At 44.0% G+C, this 20,741-nt stretch overlaps 1 protein-coding gene across 1 annotated transcript in view; it reads left to right on the plus strand.

The window, feature by feature from the left end:
• itga11a (integrin, alpha 11a) overlaps window positions 1–20,741 on the plus strand; it is a 161,455-nt gene that overhangs the window by 73,845 nt on the left and 66,869 nt on the right. Inside the window, exons 9-14 of the mRNA XM_059639194.1 lie at window positions 231–396; window positions 3,709–3,782; window positions 11,137–11,281; window positions 14,594–14,742; window positions 15,647–15,787; window positions 19,947–20,150. Of these exons, the coding sequence (XP_059495177.1) occupies window positions 231–396; window positions 3,709–3,782; window positions 11,137–11,281; window positions 14,594–14,742; window positions 15,647–15,787; window positions 19,947–20,150 (879 nt within the window). The remainder of the gene's footprint in view (window positions 1–230; window positions 397–3,708; window positions 3,783–11,136; window positions 11,282–14,593; window positions 14,743–15,646; window positions 15,788–19,946; window positions 20,151–20,741) is intronic.

Consider the following 20,741-nt stretch of genomic DNA (forward strand, 5'->3'; position numbering starts at 1 on the left):
GCTATGATGCTCTCCTTAATCAAATAGCAAGCTGGCACTCGACACCTGGCATGAAGATGCTGCTTGGCCTGCAGTGTCCATCCAGCTCTGCACTTTGTTATCTCAGATTCTCCAGCATCTGCAGTTCCCCATTATCTATGAGGCATGGACACCTGGGTGTTGGAGTGTGGCTTTAGGAGAGTTGCAGGGAAAGGTTTCTGAGTTAGTAAACTTGTTGTTCTGCTCTACAGGTGCTGGGCTATTACAACAGGAGAGGTATCAATCCAAGTGACTTCCTAAAAGAGATTAAATCAATAGCCAGCCATCCAGCCGACAAACATTTCTTCAATGTCTCTGATGAGGCAGCCCTGAAGGATATTGTGGATGCACTCGGAGCACGCATCTTCAGCTTGGAAGGTACACACTGTTTGGTATTTGGTGGGATTTTTGTGAGCTTTAAAGAGAAGCTTGAATTTACATTTCAATTTCTAAATCTGAGGGCACATGGCAAGACTTAAGGGATCCCCAGACTGCAGGGTTCAACAAGGAGGCTAACTGCAAAGCTTACACTAATGGGCAATAAATCTGCTTTTGCTCATAAAAACCTAAAGAACTGCGGATGCTGTGAACCAGGCACCAAAACAAAGTTGCTGGAAAAGCTCAGCAGGTCTGGCAGCATCTGTGGAGGAGAAAACAGAGTTAATGTTTCGGGTCCAGTGCCCCTTGTGCTCCAAGGAGCTGAAGCGTTAACTGTTTTCTCCTCCACAGATGCTGCCAGACCTGCTGAGCTTTTCCAGCAACTTTGTTTTGTTTTCTGCTTTTGCCAATGCTGCCCAAATCCTGTGAAAGATTTGAACCAAATTAAGCTCTTTTACAACTGATAAAGTATGATGGAAATCGGATACTGTGCAGGTGTTGGGATCCTAAAAATGAAGACAAGTTTTGGCAGGAATAACCAAATAAAATTTCAATCAGCCTTACCTCCTATCAGGGAAGTGTATGATATTGCTACAGAATCTGTCCAATTTATATGTGGCTTGAATTTGACTACTTTTATGCAAAGTCATACCTGCCACATAGGAAGATGGTTGTGGTTGTGGGAGGTCAATTATCTCAGCTCCAGGACATCTCTGCAGGAGCTCCTCAGGGTAGTGTCCTAGGCCCAGCCATCTTCAGCTCCTTCATCAACAACCTTCCTTCCATTGTAAGGTCAGAAGTGGGGATGTTTGCCGACGATTGCACAATGTTCAGCACCATTTGTGACTCCCCAGTCACTGAAGCAGTCATGTTCAAATGCAACAAGATCTGAACAATATCCTGGGCTGAAATGTGGCCAGTAATATCCACATCACAGAAATACCAAGTGATGACCATCTCCCATGAGAGACCATCTAACCACTGCACTTTGGCATTCAATGGAGTTACCATCACTGAATCCTCCACTATCAACACCCTGGGGTTTTCCATTGGCCAAAAACACAACTGAGCTAGCCATATAAACACAGCAGCTACAAGACCATGTCAGAATATAGGAGTCCTGCTTGGAGTAACTCAACTCCTGATTCCCAAAGCCTGTCCCCCATTTACAAGGCACAAGTCAGGAGTATGATGGAATACCAACTCCACAACTCCTGCCTGGATGTGTGCAGCTCCAACAACGCTCAGGAAGCTTGACACCATCCAGAACAGAGCAGCCCGCTTTATTGGCACCACATCCACAAGCATCCACTCCCTCCACCACTGACGTTTGGCAGCAGTAGTGTGTACTTTCTACAAGATGCACTGCAGAAATTTGGCTAAAGTCCTTAAACAGCACCTTCCAAACCCACGACCACTTCTATATAGAAGGACACGGACAGTGGATATTTGAGGACATCATCCCCTCAAGTTCACCTCCATTCACCATCCTGGCTTGAAAATACATTGCCATTCCTTCAGTGTCTCTGAGTCAAAATCCTGAAATTCCCTCCTTAAGGGCATTGTGGGTCTACCCACAGCAAGCAGGCTGCAGTGGTTCAAGAAGGCAGCTCACCACCACCTTCTCAAAGGCAACAGGGGACAGGCAATAAGCGCTGGCCCGCCAGCATTGCCATTATCCCTGGTATGAACAATAAAAATGTTCCCTTCTTGATTGACCATGGGGCAAAGTAAGATGAAACTTAAAGAGCCATCATTGTTAAGGTTAATAGCCTGTCTTGAATTATAATTGTAACAGTTCTGGGCATATCTGCAGGGTTAGAGTGAAAACAGGGCACTCAGTGCTGATTTCTGATCGTAAAACTGTTCCTTGTCCATTCTTATCCAAATGAACAAGTTGAAATTATCCATCATATTAATTGAGATGCTTAAAAACTTAAACAAGTGCACAAGCATTCATAGAATCCCTACAGTGCAAAAGCAGGCCAGTTGGCCCATCGATTCTGCACTGACCCTCCAAACAGTATCTCACCCTCTCACCCTATCCCCACTGCCCAGGATTTCTCATGGCTAACTACCCCTAGCTGGCACACTACAGGGCAATTTAGCATGGCCTATCCATCTAACTTGTGGTTAATTGTGGGAGAAAATCCACACAGACAAGAGGAGAACATGCAAGCTCTGCATAGACAGCTGCCTGAGGGTTGGAATTGAACCCAGATCCTTGGTGCAGTTAGGTAGTAGTGCTAATTATTAAGCTGATTGGGATGAGATTTTCAGGAATAAAGAATTCCCTGCACTGGAATGAAATTTGGGGCATCTTTTTTATTGGAGTTCCATAGCTGTTTTGAAAAGCAGGAGAAATATCAGGTTTAGCAGCCAATTTGGATGATGCAAGATTCTACCAATAGATTAGAGATCAGATCTTGTTACTAGTGGAAGGCCTGTCATTTATCCTTCAACACTGAATTCTTCTTCCAGCAATTTCTATTTTTGACCCTGATTTTCAGCATTTACAGACCTTTATCTATTTTTTTGAAGTCTTTAGAATTCTTTTCATGCCGTCTTGTCTCATCTGCAATTTTGATATTCCACGACTAACTATAGACATTCCCATTTACTGCCAGAGATCTTACTGGCCTAAACATCCCAGTTCTCCCCAGTCAGTCCTCCCCAATCCTGCTAATTATGTTGGAACAAGGGCAGCCAAAAGAACACTTTCACTTCAGACCTGGAGTATGTGGTACCACATTGCCACCCTGCGCAGTTGAAAACACACCTTGAGGTCAGGTTATGGTACATTGTTGGGTCAGTTCAGAGCGAACATTACTCTGCATCTGAATCACAATACACCTGTTCTGAATTTTAAAACATCTGTCAGTTGACGGGGTGTGGGCATCATTGACTGGCCCAGTATTTATCGCCCGTCCCTTGAAAAAGCATTTCTGAGCTGCCTTCTTGAACAGATCTGTGTTTGCTGACCAGTAGCGGAGGAATGGGGATATAGCTCCGAGTCAGCGTGTTGTATGGCTTGGAGACAAGCCTGCAAGCAGTCAGCATTCCAATATATATGTTGCCCTTCACCTCCCTCATGACAGAGCTCCTGGCTTTGGAGAAGCCATGGCAAGTCCCTGCAAAGCATCTTGGGATGGTACACACTGCTGCCACTGTGCTGCAAGGTACGGGGATATAAATTATTTTTGACATTGTTGGGTAAAATAAAAGTAATTTGTTTATTATTTTGACATTTTCAACTTGACTGATGCAGAATAATTTCACACTGATGAATGGCTCCTTCTCTTCTAATATTAGGCACTAACGTTCGGAATGAAACATCTTTTCAGTTGGAAATGTCACAAGCAGGATTCTCAACCCACTTTGTGGAGGTGAGAGAGAGTCAAATCATTTTGTTTGAATTATTCTTTGTACACAGTTTAGACTTATTTTTGCTAGTGATGACCCAAAGTACGCCGATGGTTTGAGATCAGTCAGAAATCAAATGATCCCATTTTCAGCTGCACGAGATATTCTGAATCAGGGCTGCATTCAGAATGTCAACACTCCCTCAATTTAAATCAGTCAGAAAGAGAAGGAAAGAACTTTTATTTATATAGAACTTTTTGCAATTTCAAGACGTTCCAAAATATTTAACTGATGATAAAGCAGTTTGGAAGTAACAATGGGATTCAATCAGGTGATTGCGGTCCAGAACTCCCTGCTAGAACATCAAGAAGCTGCTTCAGCCCACAGTCCTCTCCCCTGTGTCACACACTTAGCACCTGGTTTGGACATTGGCCTAATGTCCTCTAGTTGTGAGGACCTGAGGGTTTCTTGTGCTGACTGAACCAGATCCAACAAGAATGAGAAACTTCAGCAAAGGAGAGGATAGAATGTAAATGTGTCACATTAAGTTCACTATTTCCATCTGACCTAGTGACGCACATATTGCCAGCACTGTTACAAATTTTCTATGAACTCACTGTTTGGAACTTCTGTTCAAGTGGTTGAGGAATCAAACTGTTCTTACTTAATTTTTGCTTAGCTAACAGCAGAAATATTAAACCCAGAAAATCCAACAATACTTATTCTTCACATTATGTAAAGTCTGATGAGGATGGTCTGCATTCCAGGGTCTCAGAATCGTAGCAATGCTTTGGTTTCGGAAGAATAGTGTAGTATTTGAAAGGAGTAAAATCCTACAACAGGATGATATAGGAGGATCAGGGAGTCCTGGTCCATGAGTGGTATAAAGTTAGTTTACAGCTGCAACAAGTGGCTAGAGAGACAAATGGAATATTGTTATTCATTGTAGGGGAATTGGAATATTAACATAGGGATGATGTCACCAGGCTCAAAACATTAACATTCCACAAAAGCTGCCAGGCCTGCCAAGTTTCTCCAACAATTTCTGTTTTCATTCAGGAGAGGTGTTAGGATTGACACAAATTTTTGGAACTCTCTTCCATGAACTACAATGGATGCTGGATCAGTTGTTAATTTTAAATCTGAGATGGATATGTTTTTGTTAAGCAAAGGTACCAAGGGATAAGGGCCAAAGGTTAGGCCATGATCTCTGAATGGCAGAACAGGCTGAAGGGACTGAGTAGCTTCCTCCTGTCCTAGGTTCCTAATTTGTGGGGCTGAGTCCTTGTGTATATTTAAAGCTGAGGTGGATAGATAGAGAGATTCTTGATCCATCAGGGAATTAAGGATTCTAGAGAAAGGGCAGGAAAGTGGATGGGAGGAATGTTGAGTCCTATTGAATTGCAGTTTAGGTTTGAGGGAGTTGGAAAACCTGCTCCAATACTTATTTCTTAAGGTCATGTTCACTGGAAAAGGTGGTACTTCACAATCTAATTTCTAATGTAGCATTACTTCCAGGAAATTCTATTGAACTGTTGTGGATCTGTTAAAGCCAGAGATCACAGCTGTTGTGTATTTTAATATATTCCAAAAAAATACAGATGTGACATTGTGCGTAGGAAGTTCATTTATATTACATTTAAATGTCTACTCCATGCTTTCTACCATTTGTTTATTTTTTTCTGAGTTCATAGCCAGCCATAACCAATCAGACAAAGTGAACATAGATTAGTTAGCAAATTCACATTATCAAACAACTGAGAAGGTGACGCTCAATGAGTCAGATAAAGTCCTTCACCACCGAGAATCTGCTGCCTGTAAACACAGAGGCTGTTTTCCTCAGAACAATTACAGTTAAGAGGAGATTCAGTAGCAGTCTTTAAAAATAAGAAGGCTTTGAAAACAGGAAGTCATGCAAAACAGTTTCTGGTGGAAGAAAGGTCAATAACCAATGGGTGCAGATTGAAGGTAATTAACAGAAGAACAGAAGTAAGACCAGAAAAAACTTTGACATTTTGAGTGGTTAGGGATTTGGAATGCCTCAGACACATGCACGCGTGCACACACACACACACACACACACACACACACACACACACACACACACACACAGACATACACACACTCATAGAACACACACACACTCACAGACACACACACTCATACACACGTGCAAACACACACACTCACAGATACACACACACACAAACACACACACTGACAGACACATATTCAGACACACACACATACACAAAGACACACACACTCAGACACGCACACAGACATACGCACACACTCACAGAGACATATGCACACTCAGAGACACACACAAACACACACACACTCACTCAGAGACACACACTCAGACATATACACACGCACAAACACAAAGACACACACACCAGACACACACACACTCAGACACACACATAAACACTCAGGCTGTTTAAATCTGGAAGGAGAAGCAATCATGGGATATGGGGAAGGGAATGGAACAACTCGAAGGCATTAAAATGGGATCAGAGCTTCCAATTTTAGATTCTCACATGGTAATCTAAAAACCAATGATATTCCAAACTGAATCCCCAAAGGGGTGCAGCTTGTTTGATTCACCTTCAAAGAGAATGAAAATCATTTATTTTATGGCTTTTGAGGCAAATCTATGGTTGAATGAGACAGTTTGGATTATGTCTTAGATCACTTGGACCAAGGTATTGAAACAAGTGCAGGTGGTGTACCCTGACTGAAGGGATCCCCTCCTTCCCCCGCCAAATCCCAGTTTCACTTCACTCCATTGTTGGCTGCCACACAGTAATCTTCTGCTTTCATTTTCTTATCCAAAATAAGCTGCTGACATCTACCTTCCTCCTTCTGGAGACCATTCAACACTGTTTCCATGATAGAAACAATGGGACATCTGCTTTAATTCCCAGAGTTACCAGGGACAGTGATCATTAAATAATCATTGGAAACAAAAAAAGGTAAAAACTTTAACAGCTTATGACCTGAAACACAAACAGAAAATGCTCAAAAGATGCACCAGATTTTTCAGCATCTGCAAACAGGGAAGACAACCGGAAAGAAAAACAAAAGACTCGCCATTATTTAGCATTTTTTACGAAATCAGGATGACCATAAGCATTTTTTACAAATAATTCAGTGCTTTTAAACTTATGATGAACATGTTAGGAATGTGGCATCTAACCTACCCATAACAAGCTCTCAGAAATAAGAATGCTGTAATAAACAAATAATTTGTGTTTTACTGATACTAATTGTGAGATAAGTACTGGCCTGGTCACCGGGGCAAGCAATTCAAGTAATGCTGTGTGGTTCCTTTTGAACCTGAAAGGGCCTGGGTTCAGTGTCCCATCTGAAAGACAGCACCATCTGTCAATATAGCTCTTCCCTCAGAGCCACCCTGCAGTAAGAGTGAAGTGCTCAAAACTAGAATGGAATTTGAGCTCCTAGCCTTTTAATCCTGAGCTGAGAGAGGTTTACACAGTGAGCTAACATCCTGAGTGTTCCCCCGCCTCCCACCCAACTCTCAGAACCCAGGTCTGAAATTGTTGATTTCCATGACTAACAATTGCTTGTTCGATCTGTGGTGTTTTGTTTGTTTTATTTGTTTTTATTTCATATCTGCTCTGTCAGACATAAAGTTTCCTCCGAGCTGCCTGGGGCTGGCATTTGTGTCAATCTGATTTTGCATGTTAGCGCAGGCCACCACAAACTCATTGCTAACCCCCACAATGTTTTGGATGTGTGCCCTTCATCTGAAATCTGGTGAGGATTTTGGCCTCAAAAATTGCGATCCTGCCTTGTCCCTTTCCAGGTGTCGGCCTGACCTGCTGTATATTCCTTACAGTTCCTATTGTTAGCTCAGTCCTCACTGGAATTGGCGCACAGAGGCAGTGACTCACAGCCTTGGTCTTGCTTCACTCACCATTTTTGGATGATGCCCAAATCATAACCATCCATCCAATAAGAGAGAGATGACATTTGCACACAAATCTTGCGAGTGGATTGAAAGCTATTAAGGTTTTTAGACTATGTTCAGCAGACTACCGCGCTGCCAATCCATTCTGATTTGATTTTGAATCTTAGAGAATAGATTAGATTCCCTACAGTGTGGAAACAGGCCCTTTGGCCCAACAAGCCCACATCACCCCTTGAAGCATCCCACCCAGACCCATCCCCCTATAACCCACACACCCCTGACCAGTACGGGAAATTTAGCATGGCCAATTCACCTAGCCTGCACATCTTTGGACTGTGGGAGGAAACTGGAGCACCCGGAGGAAACCCACACAGACACGAGGAGAATGTACAAACTCCACACAAACGGCTGCCTGAGGCTGGAATCGAACCTGGGTCCCTGGCGCTGTGAGGCTGCAGTGCTAACCACTGAGCCACCGTGCCACCCACTAAGAAGCTTTACCACGTCTGCCAGGTTTTCCAACCTTCATTCCTAAACATCTAACAGCTTTGGCCTTCCCCCAGCCCCATCATTTGTTTCACTTGTCCCATGATATGATGATGGTTGAGTCATATTTTCACTGGGCTCATAATTGACTGGGCCAGGGTAATCTTCCAGCGAAACAGGCACCAAGAGTGCTGGAGAAATTCAACAGGTTGGGTAGTTTCTGTGGACAGAAACATAGTTAACATTTCAGGGCTGGTGTGAATTTTCTTCTGAAAGGAATGAGAGTCATACTGGGCTCAAAACATTAACTCTGCGTCTCTCTCCACTTATGTTGTTAGATCTGCTGAGTTTGTCCAGTGCTTTCTGTGTTTTGTTTCAGATTTCCAGAGCCACCATATTTTGCTTGTAATTGGATATTCAAGGCAGCTGGCGCAATTTGAATGTAGTTTATAAAACCTAGAACCAAAAGCTAGCCTCAGTAACGGTGATAAAATCATCAATTTTTGTAACAAACTCATCTGGGTCACTGATGTCCTTCAAGGAAGGAAATTTGCCATCCTGAGATGGTCTGGCCTACATAAGACTCCAGGCTCACAGCAATGTGGTAGAGTCTTAACTGCGTTCTACAATGATTTAACAAGCCACTTCATTCAAAGGTAGTTATGGAATCACAGGAGTCTTACCACACAGGAAGAGGCCATTCGGCCCACGTTGCTTTCAGTTGGGCACCTCATCTAGTGCTGGAGTCCTGCTTTTTTATCCCATGCCCTTGTATGTACTTTTGTCCGATTAATCATCCAATGCCCTTCTTGAATGCTTTAGTTGAACCTGCATTCACCACTTTTACTGGATCTATCTCTGACTCTTCCTTTTCCTTGACTTCTCTGTCCTCATTTCCAGGAGTAGGCTGTCTGCTAATGTTCGTTGCAAACCCACCGACCTTCCCTTGACCTTCCTTTCTGTTCCCATTGCTCCTTCCACATTCCTCTACGATTAAAACAAACATTACTTTTCCATCTCTCCCTTCAATTCCGAAGATGAATCGTAACAAACTCGAAAAGTTAGTTTTTTTTTCTCCCTCCTGCCAGATCTGCTGAGTTTCTCCAGCACTTTTGTTTTTACTGTCGAAAACAACTCTAGTTGCCAAATTACCAAATATTCCAACCTCCCACCAGAAGGACAGAGAATGCTGGCTGGAGACCAATGCACAGAGAAATTAGACAAACCTTTGAAGGAAGAAGATGGACATGCTAATATTAGCAAGAAGAATAAATAGGGCCTGCGGAAGATTCTGTTAGAGCTCTGAGCTCAAATGTCAGGACAAAACGAGACCCTGTGAAGAAGGTCACCTTACTTAACAGAAGGAAAATAAAATCTTTCTATTAGGACACCTATCAAGAGTTTATATCCTTAATAGGGTGGCATAGTAGCTCAGTGGTTAGTATTGCTGCCTCACAGTGCTAGAGGCCTGCATTCGTTTCCAGCCTTGGGTGACTGTGTGGATTTTGCACATTCTGTATGTGTCTGCATGGGTTTCTTCCCAAAGTCCAAAGATGTACAGGCTATGTGGATAGGCCATGCTAAATTGCCCATAGTCTCCAGGGCTGTGCAGGTGAAGTGGATCAGCCATGGGAAAGGCAGGGTTGCAGGGATAGTGTGTTGGGGTGGGTGTAGGTGGAATGCTCTTTGGAGGGAAAAGTGGGCTGAATGGCCTGCTTCTACACTGAAGGGATTCGATGATTCCTTAGCATGAAGATTAGAAAGAAAGAAATGGCACTTTATGATTTTGTTTCTTGTCTATGAGAGTCATCCTTTGAATCAAAGCAACATTAAAAAAAAATCTTACTTTTAAAATATGCATTGGTCTTTTTAAAAGTATATTTTTAAAAACTCTCAGTAGAGTGAATTCCTCTAACCAGAATCAAATATTTATTGATTTAATAATGTTCTTGGAAGAAACACAGTGAAAGAACGGCTCTTATGTGATTTTGAAAATGCAGCTTTTAAAAGAGAACGGGAATTTTTCCTGTGTTAGGCAACAACACTGAATTATGAGTTTTTGGTTGGATTATGGATCCCTCTGCACAAAAGCTTACTGACACACTCCTAGCTATTCTGCTGCAGCTGCTGCCCATTCTCTAGTGGAAAAGGCAATGGTTTGGTTCAGCAGTATTTTCAACAATGCCACTAAGCTACACTGACAATTCTTCAATATTAAAATTCTCATTGCTGCTTTCAAACCTTCCTATGGCCTTGTAACTCCCTATTACTCTAACCTTGTCTCTTTTATTTTATGGAATATGGGTTGAGGACCAGGCAAAGTCAAGAACCACCATCAGGCTTTGATCTCAAACCAACTATTTGTTATACTTTCGTATTAAATGCCTCTAAATGTGGTAGTTGTGGAAATGCTGGGTTCTATCTTATAGGTACATTAGTTCAGGATTGACCTGTCTTCTTACATTCATGTCCACGTGCTCTTGTGTTCTCTCTAATCCTAGAGTTTACCGAAAGTGTTTTAACTCTGCACACATTATGATATTTATGCTCAGCTTCCTGATATCATTACCAGGTTTCCCTGGGGTCCCAAATCCCTTATACAGCATTCTCCTGCCCACAACTCTGCATGTTCTCTGTGCGCCCCCAGTTCTGGTTTCTTCCATATTCCTGATTTTAGTCACTCACCCATCGGCAACAGTGGCTCCAGAAGCTTGGTCTCTAAGCTCTGGAATTTCATAACTAAAACTCTTCTCCCATTTCTCCTTCTTTGAGGCAATACTTAAAACCCACATCTTTGACCAATATCTAAAAGACTAATATCTGATTTTGGGCTTCTGGATCAAATTTTATTTGCTGATGCTCTGTGAAGCACCTTGGGATGTTTATTTATAGAAATTCAAATTGTTCTTGCGTTACTTATGCCTTCATTGGGTTCTGCCTTCCTTTGGCAGGATGGGATCCTTCTTGGAGCGGTAGGGGCCTATGATTGGACAGGTGCTGTTTTAAAACAAACCAGTCATGGCCGAGTGATCCCTCCCAAAGATGCCTACATGAAGGAATTCCCGAAGGAGCTGAAGAACCATGGGGCTTATCTGGGTAAGTATAGTCATATGTCTATGTACCTTGCAGCACACTTTCGATGTAGTTTGTTCTGTGGTAGCTACTGTGACTTGCTAGTAATATTATGGGCTTTTTAACTGCAACCAGTGTTCTAGAAATACCAGGTGGTGCCAGAGCAGAGTATTGATGAATAGGACCTTAGCAGAGAGCACTGTTGTGAAGGGGCATTGTACGGTCGGTGCTTAGGTTTTCACTCTAAGTCATAAGGATGCCATATCAATGACAGCGGGTGGAATTATCTTGGGCTCTGAGTGATGTGGGCTGTAGTGAGATGTGGGGCAGATAACAGGCAGAATGTGCACCTGCCAGGTTCAGCTTGGCACTTGTCATTAAAGAGCTTCATTGTGAAAACCGGGCATCAACATCTCAGGACACACTTCATGGGCACTGGACACACACACTTCACACCTGTAGACCATGGCATCTGATATGTGCCAGTCTCTAAAAGCCCTCATGACACATGTCCAACCCATGTCCATTCAATGCTGCCCAAGTAACTCTCACTGTAGTGCTACAGGAAGGACATTGTGTGCTCAGGGACACCTTCCCAGCTCAGGGACTGGACCAGGCTGTATCTCCATATCCTTCACTCACTGTCAGAGCCCTCACTCACTGTGAGCTGACCCCGATGTTCACAGCATCCTTGCTTCTTTGTGCTTTGCCCCTCAGCCAGAGAGACCAGGGTCACGTGACTCTACCTTGCTTTGCTGTTTAGTGCAGACACAAAGCCAGAAAACATGCCAGCAGGCCTCAGCCTAGACAAGGAGAATAGCCTTCTTTCAGCGGGTCCCAGCACTATAAGCCAAGGATAGCCTCCGATCCTAATCCTGGACCTGATTGGGATGGTCAGAGTCGGGATCCTACTCTCATAAAGGGTGAGAAGCTAATGATGGGTGGCACATCGCCCACCTGGACTCTTTCTACCCCTTTGGGGGCTGCTTTCCTCCTTGAATGAGAGAGAGGTTGGTATTAATGGAGATGAAAGTGGGTGACACAACTGTTCCTGTTGGCACAGGTGGGCAGGTGTCCCAAGTGAGTGAGTGGGCAGCACAGAGGACAGGCAGCGTTAATGGTGTCGGGGGTTGGGAGTGGGTGAGGGAGAGATGATGTTGCAGTTGATAATGAGAGTGGGAAAGCATGAGACTTGGTGGGAGGTGGGTACAGAAGCAGATAGAGGACGAGTGTGCATAGAGAAAATCATGACATTTACTCTGGCAGAGCGGAAAAGGACATTGATCTTCTTCCAACAGCACTGGGCATTCCTTCAGACACTGAAACCCCACTGACCCGGGGAGGTGGGGGGGGGGGTAACCTCAGACCAGGCTGGGCAGGTTCTGGTTTCATTTGCTCCATTCCTGGTCCACAGGAAGAGGAAGTCCCACCTTTACACCAGTCCGTTAACTAGATCCCTCCCCACAAGGCAGGGCAACAACTCCTTCCAGTGTGTCATGAGTGGGGCAAATGTCCGTAAATGTCCAGACAGTACTTTTCTGGGTGCACAACAAATGGAACGGCGCAGGGGAGGCCAGTAAATTCTGGGAAATCTGCTGAGGAGCAGAGGCACCATAGGACCAGGGTAGGCATTTAGTGGGGTAAGTTTGCTAAGAAAGGGTGAGGTAACTCACTCAGGTTTGCAGTGAAAATTGCTCCACAAAACCCAATGCAGCTCAGACACAGCCAAAAGAACATAAAATTCAGCCCAGACTCACGGCATTGCGTTGATGTAAAGTTGTTGGACCAGGTGTTGTTAAATATGAACTTGGATCCTACGTTCATGAAATGGGAAATATTTGCATTGATATAGCATCCTCAAGGACATTGAAAACACTTTACAATAAATAAAGAGCTTTTGAAGTGTAGCTATCATTGCAATGTAGGAAATTACAATGGATGGGAGTTGAGAAACAGGCTGATCTGTCATAATTCCAAATACAGGAAAGTAAAGTAACTGATTTCAATTCATGGCTTTCCAAATGCAGGGGTGAAAGGGATTTCCTTCAGTCGAATATATTTCCCTGAATAGGGTAACCGATCGAGTTCATTTGTCCCAGTTGTATACACTTTGGTTGGAACATAAATCATTTGATCGGAATCTTGAACTGTAACCAGCCCAAAAACAGCCCAGAAACCAAATCAAAATTGTGATAATCAAGACAGCCTAGTGGGCCCAAGTGAACTGCCCTTACAGAGAGCTAGCACAGAAGGAATGGCCAAATGGCCAAATCTAACCAAATCTGTGATTCAAGCTGCCTCTCCTGAGGAGCTGAAGTTGATGCTGCAGATTCTTCCTGAGAAAGGTCTTTAGTTGGAGTTAGGTGTTGGGTACAACCTTATTGAATTAGCATGTCTGCAGCAGCATTGACCCACCTCAACGTGTGATGGTGCGCACTGACTCCCCTGCAGAAATCTCTACCCTTTACTATAGTCCGGAAACCAAGCAATGCTGCTTAACTTTTGAGGAGTGGGCATCAAGACATTCCAATTCCGACCCCTAAGCTCTGTATTTGTGGTTTTCTTCACTTGAGGTTTCTTTTGTCTTTGTCAGGGCATTCCTTGCTAATTAGCAGACATTGTCAAATATCTAACAGAGAAATAATGTTCCGAAGCCTCAGTGATTCGGCCAATTTGGAGCGAGTTTAAAAAGCTTTATTTCCATTGATATGATTTAAAACATGTGAGCTTTGTACCAAATGAAGTGCTGCAGCCAGTCTGTGCACAGTAAGATCCCACAAACAGCAATTAAATAATGCCCTTGACTGCCATGACAGTTGGTCGACAAGCTACTTTGCAATGCAGAGTGATGGTAACAGCATGGGTTCAATTCCTACACCAGGTGAGGTTTCCATGAAGAGCTATCCTTCTCAATCTCTCTCCTCAGCTGAGGCTCGGTGACCCTCAGGTTAAGCCAGCACTGGGTGTCTTTCACTAATGGGAAAGCAGCCCTATGGTCTGAGAGAGTCATAGTGACTTCACCTTTCCAAGCTGTCTTCTTTTCAGTCGTTGGCTGGGATCGGGAGGGGTGGGGAATGAAGTCTGAGGAAGTACTTATCCTTGCTCTGCTTAGGGTCTACAATGCCCACTTGAATGAGCAGGTGGGCTCTCAGTCTCACTTGAAAGGTGGCATCTCAGACAGTGCAGAACCTCCTCGTGACAGCCCTGGAGAATCAAAATGTGCCGGGTCTCCTAAGCGGGACCCCAAACTCATGACCTTCTGATCTGGAGATGCTAGCGAACCAAGTCATAAGCACAAGAACATTGAGCACTCTAACTCTGCATTTTCCATTTCAGGCTACACCATTACTTCAGTGATGCCAAAATCAGGTCGGAGTTGGTACGTATCAGGTGCTCCCAGATTCAACCACACCGGAAAAGTCATAGTATTCACAATGAAAAATGACGGCAGTGTCACCATTCAGCAATCCCTCAAGGGCCAACAGGTTAGTGAACTCTCACTGAGGGTCTGTAACTAGCCCATGTCTGCCTTTCCACATGTGTGGGACAGATGTGAATCACATGCGTGCAAGTCTATCCCCAATTACATGCCTGTGTCTTTTGTGTGCTGACTCACTGTTAGAGGACACGTGTTATGGGGCTCATCAAAGTTCAGTTCCCGAATCTTTTCTGTTGCAGATGATGAGTTGTCAAGATTATTGTGGTATTTTTCCCACTTCAATTTGAAAGAGCTGGCAGCAGCCTGCTTAAAATTGAATATGAGCTAGTATCTGTCTGGGTTTCAAAACATTGCCAGGCACCCACAGGATGAGATGGGATGTGCGATTGCTAATCATGGGCTGTCTGTGAAATGTGGCAATCATTCCTGATTTTAATAATGGTTCTTTTGCAAAAGCAGAAATTTCATTTGATAATCTTTCTTCAGGAGGATTAATTTGTTCATTTCTTGTCCCTTTCTAATTTTGGTTTTCTCCAGATGTGTCTTAATTATTATTGCATTCAGCGGATCAGAAGTTTCACTCTGCAGCTCAGGCTGAAGTCAGTTCAGCCAGGGAACGAAATAACTTTGGTCTTTATCAAAGACTGAGAGCGGGTGCAGCTCTTCTGAGACATTTAATCCACTCAAATTTGAGTTTCTCTGCGGTCTTTGAAAAAAGTCCCTGCACTTTCTCCATTCTCAGTCCTTCCTGCTTTCTGACTTTGTACGTCATCCATCAAGTAACTGTCCCCAGGGACAGGACTAAAGTCTGCATCATTGGTCAAACTATTGCCTGACACAATTGCCTGCTCACCTCTATGCTCAGTATCACAGAGGTTCTGGTGCGATGCTTACATTGGCATAACATTTCCAATCAGCAATTAATCATTTTCCTGCCACATTTATTTCAGATTGGATCATACTTTGGAAGCGAACTAACCCCAGTTGATGTTGATGATGATGGGGTGACTGATGTTTTATTGGTTGGTGCTCCTATGTTTTTCAGCGATGGTAGGGAAAAGGGTAAAATCTACATCTATTCCCTCTGCAAGGTAACTGCTAAGATATTTTCTTTGCATGTTTTTTCCTAAGATCTGCTCCCACTCCATCACCTGGGAAGGCAAAGCAGTAATGTCACTGAGCCAGTAACCCTGAGGTTAACGCCCTGAGTGAAAATAGTTCGAACCCCATCATGACTGGTGGTGACATTCATATTCAATTTAAAGAAAATGTAACTACTGCTCATTGTTGTAATATTCCATCTCGTTCATTGGTTGGGTTGCTTGATGGCGCAGTGTTTAGCACTTCTGCCTCACAGCATCAGGAGCCTGGCTTTGATTCCAGCCTCAGGCAACTGTCCTTAAGGAGTTTACATGTTTTCCCTGTGTCTGCATGGGTCCCCTCTGGGAGCTTTGGTTTCCTGCCAAGTCCAATGATGCACAGGTTAGGTACACTAAATTGTCCAAAGTGCCTGGGGATGTGCAGGCTCAGTGGGTTAGATATGGAGAATACAGTGTTATAGGGATGGGGTAGTAGGGGGTGGGTGCATATGGGTGGAATGATTTTTGAAGGGTCCAGTAACCTGCTTCCACACTGTAGGGATTCTAGTATAGTAATCCCCTCTAGGGAAGGGAAGCTGCCATCCTCACCTGGTCTGGCCTACATGAGACTCCAGGCCCACAGCAGTTACAAACTGCTGCAGAGTGTAATAAAAGGTCGCATTGTGTGTGTCGCTACATACCCTACACAAAGGATTGCAGTGGTTGAAGAAGGCAGCTCAGCATCACCTTCTCCAGGGCAACGAGAATTGGGTGATGAACACTGGCCCAGACTGGGACACCAAACATCTCATAGATGAATAAAAATGGAGTCTTTCCATTGTACTTCCATTGAAGTTACAGGATCAAGCTGGGGCAGCTTCCATCAAGCTGGGGCAGCTTCCAGCAAATTCCTGGTCTGTTTTTTTTAGCTCACTAATTGTTCAAGGCTATAAAAGCAGCTTGGTGTATAGGATTGTAGACTGTAAGGAATTAGGTTTGACTGAGTGACCATATTTCCAAAGTTACCCCTGCAACCGGGACAGACAACAATTGGCCTCAGTGCCTAAGCTATTTAGATAAGGACTGGGTTTTTTTTCTTCTATTTCCACATCCATTCTGTCTGTCCATCGCTGGCCTTGAGAAGGTGATGGTGACCTGCCCTCCTGAACTGCTCCACGTGCCGTGGGTAGATGCGCAACGCCCTTAGGGAGGGAGTTGCAGGATTTAGGCCCAACGACAGAGCAGGTTAAGACAGGAGGTAAAGGAGAATCAGAAATTAACCAAATTTCTCATTCTGACCATTACTCAGTGACTCTAGTAGAAGGATCACTGTGTAGGGGTAGTAGATTAGCCTTTTTGAATTATGCATTTGAAAAACTGACTGCTGGATGTTGTAGATAACACATAAAGCAGCCATTCAAACAAAGTATAGGGTATTGGAAACAGTCCAACAGCAAAGAATCAGGGTCTTCAGGGAGTGTGGGATGAAAATCATGGTGGACATCCCTGGAATAACCCAAAAAAAGCACCATCCTGACTGAGAACTGTGTCAGCTTTTCCATTTTTTATAAGAACTCCCCACTTCCCCCAGCAGCATTGTGTCTGTACCCACACCCCAAAGACCATAGCAGTTCACAAAGGCAGCTCACCGACACCTTCTAAAGGGCAATTAGGGATGAGTGACTTTGATGACTTTGGTATAAATGCCAGAACTCAGGAACAATTTTGCTTTACATCAAAATTGACAGAAATGCAAAAAACTGTTTCTGTCGTGAGGAGATGGAGCCTTTAAACTCATGAGAGATGCCAGGTGCTGTGGTTATGTCTTTGCCAAAGGTCATGAAGGGGTTTGGGGAGAGATTGAAGTATGTCCTGAGAAATTGAGCCTGCCCTGATTTGAAAAGCTCATTTGAAAAGCTTCAATTCTTATTGTTGATTCGTTGACCCAGGCACCCATCCAGTCCGATAGTGAGCAGAAGATGCAAAGAAGAATTTTGTTCGGACCTATTATAGCCTCATGTCCAATCTTGCTTCAATTTACCAACCAATGGTTTACAGCGGGCACACTGATCGGCCCTGCCAACTGTCCATCCCACACTAGAGCTATCAGTTTTAATTAGCACTAGGTGTTCCACATATTCAGATTGCTGAGGAATAGGTCTCCAGAGAGATGGACAGTGGAGACGGGTCATCCAGAGACTGGGAATGTGGGAGAAGGCACTATCAAACAAAAAGGAGATGGGGCTGGGGCAGGAATCCTTACTGAGGAGCAGAGGAAAGAGAATGAGCAACAAGGGAGAGACAGCAGTAGGAAGCTGGGAGCCTGAGAGAAAGGAGCAATGTTGGAGTGTCCAGGCTTGTACATAGGATTTGCATCAAGGAAGAGGATTAGGTGAGGGGTTGGTGAATTTACTTGACAGGGTCACGGCTATAAAAATACCCAGCAGCATAATAGGTCTCTATACTATTTCTGAAGAAAGATGCAAATCCTTTAGAATTTTACACCTGAATACCTGCAATGTTCTAACTCACAGTGGGACAACTGCTTTGTGTCTTTGTAGATTTAATCGTTGTAGATGTTGATGTGTTCGCCGAGCTGTAGGTTTGATTGCAGACGTTTCATCCACTTACTAGGTGGCATCCTCAGCGCTTTGTAGCCTGCTGTTTTCAGAAGAAGGATCTAGAACATAGAACATAGAACATTACAGCACAGTACAGGACCTTCGGCCTTCGATGTTGTGCCGACCTGTCATACCAATCTGAAGCCCATCTAACCTACACTATTCCATGTATATCCATATGCTTGTCTAGACCCAAAACGTCAGCCTTCCTGCTCCTCTGATGCTGCTTGGCCTGCTATGTTAATCCAGCTCTACACCTTGTTATCTCAGAGTCTCCAGCATCTGCAGTTCCTATTATCTCTGTAAAAGGGGTGTTGTCAAGTGCCGGTTCAAGTTTATATGGGCTGGTTTTTGCTGCTTCCTGTCAGTGCCAGTTCCGGTTGTGCATTGTAGCGGCCGGTATATCACTCTAATTCAATGTGTTTGTTGATGCAGTCCATGGATGAGTGCCAAGCCTTCAATAATTCCCTGGCTGTCTTCTGTTTGGCTTGTCCTATGATAATGGTGTTGTCCCAGTTGAAAGTGTGGTTTTTCACATCTGTATGTACTGAAACCAAGGATATTTGGTCATGTTGTTTAGTTACTAGTTGTCTGCATGTTTGTTCCACGTGGTGTTTTGTGCAGTGTCTGGATGGTATTGTGTAAACCACATTCGTCCTGTCCATGGTATGTATTGGGTCCTTAATCCTGGTCAGTTGCAGTTTTAGCGTGATTTGTGCGCTGTCAGGATTCCCTGTGGTCTGAGTATTCTGGCTGTCAGTTCTGAGGTGTTTTGTATTTATGATATGGTGGTTATTGTTTTGGGTTTTGGTGTGTCCTGGTTGTATTGCCTGTTGGCTAGACATCTGTGGATGAAGCTGTGAGGGTATCCATTCCTGGGAAAGTCCTTGTAGAGGTGCTGTTCTTTCTTTTGCAGATTGGGTGTGCTGCAGTGTGTAGCGGCCTGTGTGAACAGGGTCCAAACGCAGCTCCTCTTGTGTGAGCTGAGTTGGCTGCTGTGATGGTTTAAGACCTATTCACTGCACCAAACACCACGTGGGACAAACAGGCAGACAGCTAGCAACTAAACAACACGGCCAAATGTCCTTGGTTTCAATACACACAGATGAGAAAAACCACACTTTCAAATGGGACAACACTACTATCATAGGACAAGTCAAACAGAGGACAGCCAGGGAATTCTTGGAGGCTTGGCATTTTCCCACAGACTCCATCAACAAACGCATTGAATTAGAGCCAATATACCATCCATTACAATGCACAACCGGAACTGGCACCTACAGGAAGCAGCAAACTTCAGCCCATATAACTTCGAAGCAGCACAAGGCAACACAGGAAGTTCCTCAGCACTGAGGATGTCACCTAGTAAGGGGACGAAACGTCTGCTATCAAACCTCCCAGCTCGGCAAACACTCCAACATTTATATCCAGCACCTGAGTTACAAATCTTCACTCAAACCCTGAAGATTTAATTGTAATTGAAGCGCTACATGCAAATTTTGGTACAGGATTCCACCATAACCCTCAGAACGTGTTGGTTTGTTTTACAGAGAATTTTCATGTTCAATAGTTTTCTGGAAGTCTCTGACAAATCCCAGAACTCCCGCTTTGGCTCTGCAATCGCTGCTGTCCGTGATCTCAACCATGATTCATTCAATGATGTGGTGGTCGGGGCGCCCCTGGAGGATGATCATCGTGGAGCAATTTATGTGTTTCATGGATACAATAAAAATATCCTCAAGGAGTACAAACAGGTAAGAGATACCAACAAATAGCACCGCCCCCTCCAGTTCCAACACTTCGGGACCTGGTTTAGACAGATCTGCCCCCACTTTGACATGTCCTGGCTGGAAAGGAAAGACAGAGACTGGGCTGCAGCTGAAACCAGGTTCCATTTACAAATGGGACAAGCAGAGAAATACTAGCTCGTCCATCAACTCTGCTCCATGCTAAAGTGGTGACGTTCTTCCTCCTCTCACTCCTATCCTTGTAAGTTCCTGGAAAGGGCACAATAAAGCCTGAAGATTCAGAATCAGTTAGCAAAAGAATTGTTCTGTATAACGTCTGTCTATGCCTCTGTCTTCCCAAGCTGCCAACTGCCATCAACCAATCAACCCTCCTGCCCTAACCCCTGATCCCTCCTCCCTCTTAGGTCATCAAGATCAAAGCAGGAGGTTAACTGGATCTAGAACTAATGGAGTCATAGAGCAGTACAGCATGGAAACAGACCCTTCAGTCCAACATGTCCAAGCTGACCAGATATCCTAAATTTATCAAGCCCCATTTGTCAGCATTTGGCCCATATCCCTCTAAACCCTTCCTATTCATATACCCATCCATGTGCC

This window comes from Stegostoma tigrinum, chromosome 33, assembly GCF_030684315.1.
Source record: "Stegostoma tigrinum isolate sSteTig4 chromosome 33, sSteTig4.hap1, whole genome shotgun sequence".
Taxonomy (NCBI): Eukaryota; Metazoa; Chordata; class Chondrichthyes; order Orectolobiformes; family Stegostomatidae; genus Stegostoma; species Stegostoma tigrinum.